The 8516-nt window shown below is 32.1% G+C and overlaps 1 protein-coding gene across 1 annotated transcript; it reads left to right on the forward strand.

Moving 5' to 3' along the window:
- Window positions 1–6312: 6312 nt before the first annotated feature.
- Window positions 6313–8079, forward strand: LOC125817764 (receptor-like protein EIX2). The gene has a single exon (XM_049497314.1). It carries the CDS (start codon window positions 6313–6315, stop codon window positions 8077–8079), a length of 1767 nt encoding a protein of 588 aa, XP_049353271.1.
- The last annotated feature ends 437 nt before the right edge of the window (window positions 8080–8516 follow it).

Raw genomic sequence — 8516 nt, forward strand, 5'->3', positions numbered from 1 at the left:
TCAATATAAAGCAATAAAATACATGCAATATATAGAAAGCCTTTAAAATAGTAGAAAACAACTTAGTTCGTTAAAGAAAATGCAATAACAAACTCAACTTTACTCATATAATAACGTAATATAGTTTATATGGAAGTTTCTCTAATCGACAACCACCACTATGAGCCTAAGTGGTGATACAACGTCTTGCCCACACTACCAGAACTGGCCTATACTTTGTCATCATATAGAACCCCTTAACTAAGTAGATCCACTAGTCTATGCTAAAAGCATCTTAAGGAGTCATCTAAAAAGTATGATCCTTTACTACCCATGATGATTGCATGGTTTATGGAGACGTGAGTTATCTAAACTGAAGCTCATCCCCATATCGGTGCTCAATACTACACCAAAAATATACTTTAGCTCATATGTTTGTAAAAACAAAACTCTTTCTTTGGTTTGAGATAATTACTCAAAAACTTAGCTTAAAAGCTCTCTTGGAAATCTTAGTTTCCTTTCTTGCTCAAATGTGAAAACATTTTAACTCTTGGGAATACTTAGTTTCCGTATAATCTTTGAAGAATGAACTTTACTTTTACTCTTTACTGAAAACTAGCTCAAAGGCTCTTTTGAAAATCTGAGTTTCCTTTCTTGTTTAAATGTGAAAACATTTACTCTTTGAGAATACATAGTCTTGATATACTCTTTTGAAGAAATGCACTTCAAACTTTACTCTTTACTCAACTCAAAACTCAAGTCATAAAACAAAGTTAAAACATTTGTAAAAGACTTTTGGAAAACTTTATGAACTTTTCTTAACTTGACTCTTAACTTCTCTTGACTTGACTATTGACTTCTCTTGACTTAACTCTTAACTTCTCTTGAATTGAATTATGGATTCAAGGATTGTGATTTGTGATAGGAAAGATCTCATGATGTTTAGGAATGATTTTAGATTGCTAAACATAAGAAATGATCAAGAAATCACTGCCTGGAAACTTGTTCGTGATGTGGAGATGTATTTAAATTTTAATCACGAAAATACTTTTTGAGGCAGAACGGTCCTTGACTGCTCCGCGATGAGAAGGAAATTTTCCCAAATCTGGGGAGCACGTCCGCGACACGGAGCCAGTGCCCAGATTTTCCCGACAAATTTTCTTCTTTGTTTTCCAACCCCAATTCACCTAAACTCGGTTCTTTTTCCCAAATTCTTTTTAGATTCAGATACCCAACATATGTACCCATGAACCTAACTCAAAACAACTCTAAAACTCAACGTAATGATCTCAGAAACTTCTTAATTTCAGCCCAACTCAAGAACAATATCAAATTCATGAATAGATATCAAGAACATCAACTTTAAAACTCTTTTAAGATGAATTCACGCTGAAATAAACATGTTTGGCACGTGGGTGAACGAACCCAACGTTATGAAAGCCTCACATTCCTATTTAGGGATCAACCCTTGTCGAAATCCACAAGCTAAACCTTCAAGAACGACGAACTTTGCTCTTTCTCCTCTTTTCTCCTCTTGCGTTCTTTCTCCAACAACCCTAGCGTAAATTTCGAATTGTCTTAACTGAACCAATTCAGTTTAGACCCCAATTTAATTGCTAAAAACGAATTTAATTGATTGGGTGGTGAAAAGACCATAATGTCCTTCTAAAATCCGGATTGGACTTTCCTTATTTGAACAACCCATCTTCCAATGGGCATAACTCACTCATACGAACTTGGAATCACACAAACTTGGCGGCGTTGGAAAGATATTTCCTACCATATCTGGAAACACACCTAACTCATCTTGAGCTAGGAGTTATGGTCGTTTGAAGTTGACTTAAAAAACACAAACTTAACTTAACCAATTTTCCAGATTTTTTTATTATTTCCAAAAATCACGCTTTCTAATTCTAGCTCTTTCTATTTCTTTCAATTTGCGAGATGTTACATAAGAGCAAAATAAATTGTTTTGTTTTTTTTAAAAAGAACTTTTTAAAATTTTAATTAATTTTTTTTTTTTTGAATGGGAGGGTCGACGAGGTGTGGTAAGATAAAAATTTGTAATTTGAGGTTGGAGGAGAGTTTTGGAAAATGTTTTCCTTCATTTTTAAAGGGAATTATTTTCCTTAAATTTGAAGAAACTAAATTGATTTGAAAAACATTTTTCATAACATTTAAACCAACAAAATATATAAAAAAAAATGGAAAACATTCCTTCATACCAAACAATAACATACCCTTAATGAAATTTAAGATGCGAAAGCATATATATAAAAAAATAAAGATAGATGCACAAAGTTTAAAAGTATCATTACACATCTACCTAGATAGAAAGTAGTTAAAAGACAACTAAATTTACAGTCTTGTCTTTCAATCAGAAGAGTTTCAGTAATTCTTTTTCCAGACTTGTAACATATGATATGCTTATAAACAACAATACCCTATAGTATTAAAAGTTGTTATAAGTTGAAATACACGCAAGCTGATGAGAACAAACCATGGTTATCTAAAAACAAAAAAAAAACCTGCCACACACGAAGGGATTATTTATTACATCCCTTTTTCTCTTCTAATGTGAAAATGTTAAGAAAAATCCTCTTTAATCAGTAAGACAAATTCATCAATGATAAAGTTGTAGAGAGACTTTTTTACTTAATTAATAGATAAACACTAAACAGGGACACTTGACAATAATTAATATATAAATAGGGACAATTGATAAAGTAGTAGAGAAGATTTGTTGACTTAATTAATATATACAATTTATATAGAAGAGTTTAGGAAGCAGGTCTTCGTCAATATGTCTGGTCCTTTGATAAGGATAATTTGGTTATTTAATGAAGCAGTTAGAAGTAGGCATCTCTTCGTCGACGTGTTTACTTCAAGCTGAGGGTATTTATGGAGTTTCTGTGCTTTTTTCGTTTTAATTTATTTGTCTTACTTTTTTTTAGTCAGTTGTATATTTGAAAATTACCTAAATATATTATAAATTACAATAATTAACAACTTAAAATATTTAAAAAGATAGATAAAAATTCAGGTGACTCTCGAAATTACGTTGGTGCCATATAAAAGGTAACTTGAAGTTGAATTCTGAAGTATTTTTGAGATTTGAAAAGCCTATCTTCAATAAGTTGTTTTTTCAAAATTTCACTCCAAATCATTCACAAAAATTCAAAACAACTCCAATTTCTGTTCATCTCCAAATACAACTTCAATTTTCATTTTTAAAAAAATAATACTATTATATTTTTTTCCCTTACGGCAACTTCTATATTTCATTTTCACATGACATATTTAAGATTATAAGATTGTCGCATACAGTTTTTTATAGTTATTTTCTTCTTCTTCTTCTTTTTTCAATTTATGTGACACTCTTGTCTTTAAATCACTTACATATCTTTAGTTTAAGATGACAAAATTCAAAAAAAATCTTTATTTTCTTAAACTTCATGTCAAATCAATAAATCAGACAAATAAATTAAAATAAAAGAAATATATTTTAGGCGAAATGACTAGAGGGGGTTGCTCGGATGGTAAGCACCCCTCACTTCCAACCCGAATGTTGCGAGTTCGAGTCACCAAGGGAGCAAAAAGTGGTGGGAGCTCCTAGGGAGGGTGTAAATAAATAAATATATATTAGGCAAAATGATATTATGGACCCTTATAGTTGTATGAGTTTGTATTCTGAACTCTTCTACTTGACCCTTTGTCAACTGAACCCTTAAACTTAATTAAAATGAGACTTTTAAATCCATTCAACCATGTGTGTAGCTCACCCTCTCTTAGATAAATGACATGTCATATCCACGTCACATATATTAATGCCATGTCATAACTATTTTAAAATTATTAACCAAAAATGCTACTCCACAAAAGACAAAAATAATAAGTTTTCTATTTTAAAAAATAAAATAAAATAGTTATTTCTCTCACCTTTCCTTCTCCTTCCTCAACCCACAACCACCATTAACACCATCTCTATTCTCCTTAAAAAAAAATTCTCCTTTAGGCCGTCATTGTCTATTGCTGTGACAAGGCCCTTCAAGTTCTTAGAAATCATAGTTCAATTTTACTCAAAATATTTATAATTGCAAATCTTAATCGTAACCATCTACCATCATTTGAACCACCATAAATCCTTTTTCACCATTGATGCCAATAAATCACCATTAAAATACTTCAATATATCATAATATTTGTACACAATTTTACATAACACATTTCACCTAATTTCACAAAGATATCCAACAATCACTTTTCATCCTTCAAAACTATTGAATCTTTGTCACCTCATGGGTTGTAAATTATCAAAAAAATGAAATGATTATATAGATCTACATCACCAATACATTATCGTTTCTCAGAAAGAGAAAATATGAAGAAAAAAAAAAACAAACAGATAAGTTGGAGAGGGCTGGGAATGGGAAAAAGAGAAAAATAAGGGTTGGTGAGGAAGGAAAAAAAGAAAGAAGTAAAAAAACTATTTTTAATTTTCTTATTTTTGTTTTTTTAAAAAAAAAAATATTTTTAGTCTAAATTTTGATGTTCACGCTCCTTCAACGCGTGATATCACGTATTTGTGCCAACTCAATATTTAAGTTGCCACATAAGCTTGGTCAATGGTCAGAATGACTTAAAATATTGAGTTTAAGGGTTCAGTTGACAAAAAGTCAAGTAGAAGGGTTCATAATATAAACTCGTACAACTATAAGAGTCCATCAGACCATTTTACCTATATTTTATAACAATTCAATTTTATTTTTATAAAGACTTAAAATCTATGAAAATTGGGATGGAGGGAGCACTATATATACATGTTGCCTGACCTAGCGAAAAATATACGCAACTAGCTAGCTAGCTATTTGACACACATCCTTTTCTTTCCTAGTCTGAAAAATTGCACACTACGAAAGTAGTGTCAGCAATGACACTATGGGTTCTTCTCTTGTTTACTATTTTGACAAAAATCAAGTTTGAAAAAAATTTATGGTCGACATGAATAGATTGATTATATCATGTGAAAAGATTATATTAAAGAAAAGTTATTTTTTTTTTTTTGTTGTTTGATAATTCTTTATAAAATTAAGTGTATTTGAAAGTTTTTAATCACAAATATTTACTTACAAAAGGAACATGAAGATATGTATCAAGGGTGCCTTAGAATATTCTATATCTTATTTTTGAACTATGATTTGCTCATTTGGTAAAATAATATAAGAATTGGATTTTTTATTTTTTTTATAGTTTTCACAACTTGTAGAATTTTTATGTTTTTGACTAAAAATAAAACTTAAGAAATTTGAGTTACATATCCAAATTTTAACTTTAACTTTAAATCAATCTGATTTTAAATCAAATTCAAATGAGACCTTAATAGTGTTGTGGAATGTGGAGAAGAGTTGTTGGAGTCTTCTTCACTTAATTAATACATACAATTTAAGAGGAAGAAGGAAAAAACTCTTTAAAATCAACAAGTCTTCGAGTCAAACAACCAATAATGAAGCATTCAAACAAGTGATTATTAATTAGTTGATATTATAATTATTTAAAAATCAATAAAATTATCTAATTAACTTTGTTTATGAAAGAGATTATGATAAAATTGTAAAACATGTAGATCCATGAGACTTATGCCTCACCCCGTACTATATAAAAAGCTTTGCCTCATGCCTCCGCCTTTTAAAACACTGCATTTTTTGTTTCTAACTTTTAAAGAAAAGTCCTCTTTTATCAGCAAGACAACTTCATCAACGTGAGCATGCATGGCCCAAACAGGGACAATTGATAAAGTTGTAGAGAAGACTTGTTGACTTAATTAATATATACAGTTTCACAGAAAAAAAAAATATCTACATGCATCTTCTTGATAGCTATAAATATATATTGCTTAGCCTAGTGAAAAATATAAGCAAATATATACTTTTCACTTGCTAGTCTAAAACATTGCACACCATGAAAGTGTTAGCAATAATAACAGTATGGGTTCTCTTGTTTTTTATTTTGACAAATACCAAGTTTGTTGTTTGTGTAGGGATTTGCAGAGAAAATGAGCAACTAGCGTTGGAGACCTTGAAGAAAGAAGTAGATGATCCCTCAAATATTCTCTCTTCTTGGGTTGTCGGAAAAGATTGTTGTGAATGGGAAGGGGTCGTGTGCAACAATCTCACTCGTCATGTGATTGATCTAAGCATTTCTATTGATAGGTTTGATTGGAGATATCTAAGGATCAATAACCTAGAGTGGTTGACAAGTCTTTCGAGTCTTGAGAACTTGGAGATAGAAAGCGTTGATCTTAGCAAAGCTAATGAATGGCTACAGGTTATTAACATGCTTCCTTCTCTTGTTGATCTTCGTTTATACAATTGTAGTCTTCATCATATAACACCTCTACTTGATCATAAAAAAATTTCTTCACTCAAATCTCTCAATCTTTCTGGGAATTACAACTTTAATTCATCTGTTCCTAAATGGGTTTTCAACCTCCCCAATCTTGTTTCTCTTGACCTAAGTGGCTGTAATTTTACTGGCCCTTTTCCTGACGGTCCAGTTAATTTGACTTCTCTCACAACCTTCAAGGCTTCTAGAAACTCTTTCAACTGTCGTCTACCAAAATGGTTGTTTGATTTGAATAATCTTGAACATCTTGTGCTTTATCGTAGTGGCATTGAAGGTGCGATACAGAGTCAGAGCGGAAACATAACAAAACTTAAGCATCTCGATCTTTCTTTCAATAACCTCAACTCCACTATACCAAATTGGCTCTATGGATGCAAAGATCTAGAATCACTTTTCCTTCGATCAAACCGTCTTGAGGGAACAGTTTCAAGTCTGATTTCAAATTTGAGTTCAATAACTATTATTGACCTTTCTGGTAATATGCTTTCTGGAAAGTTACCGAATGTAATTGGAAAGTTAGGGAAATTAGAACAACTTGATCTCTCAGGAAATCAATTTGAGGGAGATATATCCGAATTAATCAATGTTAGGAGTAATTTCCTTTCGGTGGGATTGAGAAATACTTCTTTAACTTCTTTGAGACTAGATGATAATAAACTCACAGGAGCTCTTCCGGAAAGTGTTGGCCAACTTTCAATGCTAGAACATTTTTCCATCTTTAACAATAGGTTGGAAGGTGTTGTAACAGAAAGTCATTTCTCTAAATTAACACATTTACAATCCTTCTATGCATCTAGAAATAATCTGACTTTAAAAGTGAGTCGAAATTGGACTCCACCTTTTCAAGTCACAGATATTAAAATAGGCGGCTGGAATATAGGCCCGTTGTTTCCAATGTGGCTCCGAACTCAAAAGCAGATAGCACATGTTGACATATCAGATGGTGGAATACAAGGTGAGGTTCCAACTTGGTTTTGGAAATTGTCTTCTCAAATTCAATTTCTCAATCTTTCTCACAACCAATTTGTTGGTGAGGTTCCAATCATCTCGACACCTTCGTGGACAGATGGACATGGAGGTCCTTGGACAATGTGCTTTGGTTCCAACAATTTTAGTGGACCATTGCCCTTGATTTCAACCATTGTAACTGAGCTAGATCTCTCAAACAATTCTTTTTCCAAAGGTTTATCGAATTTTTTGTGTGAAGCAAAGAATGGATCTTACAAATTGGAGATCTTAAATCTCGAGGGAAATGATTTATCAGAAGAAATTCCTGATTGTTGGATGAATTGGCCAGAGTTGAAAGTTTTAATCTTGAGGGACAATAATTTGATTGGAAGCTTACCAAGATCTATGGAGGTTTTGAGTAATTTGTTATCATTAGACTTGCGAAGAAATAGACTTAACGGTCCGTTTCCTTCATCCTTGGAAAACTGCACAAAACTGCATAAAATAGATTTAGCTGAGAATGAGTTTATTGGAAAATTACCATCTTGGTTGGGAATGAGGTTTCCAACCTTAATAGTCCTTATCCTTCGGTCCAATAAATTCGATGGTGAATTGCCTCAAGAACTTTGTCACCTCAAAGATCTTCAGATTTTAGACCTTGCAACAATACATTTGTTGGAATCATACCAAGGTGTATTGGAAATTTCAGTGCAATGGTCAAAGGAAAAACGGAAGTGGATGTTGATTTAAATTATTCCTTTTATTTTGGAACTTTGATAGAGAGTGCAATAGTGATGACTAAAGGAAACATGTACCAGTATGACACAATTTTGGCGTTGTTTACAAGTATGGATATGTCTAGCAATAATCTTTCTGGAGATATTCCTATAAGTGTAACACGTCTTGCAGGATTAAGATCATTTAATCTTTCCAAAAATAACCTAACTGGTAAGATTCCAAATGACATTGGTGACATGAAAGTCTTGGAATCTGTTGATCTTTCAGAAAATCAACTTTATGGTCAAATCCCACAAAGCTTTTCGAGTTTGACCACTTTGGGCTACTTGAATCTATCAGATAACAATTTGTCAGGTATGATACCATTGAGCACTCAACTTCAAAGCTTTAATTCCACGAGTTTTCAAGGAAACAAACTCTGCGGACTTCCACTCTTGGTGAACTGCAGT

This window comes from Solanum verrucosum, unplaced genomic scaffold (assembly GCF_900185275.1).
Source record: "Solanum verrucosum unplaced genomic scaffold, falcon-dt-bn FXZP01000434.1, whole genome shotgun sequence".
Lineage (NCBI taxonomy): Eukaryota > Viridiplantae > Streptophyta > Magnoliopsida > Solanales > Solanaceae > Solanum > Solanum verrucosum.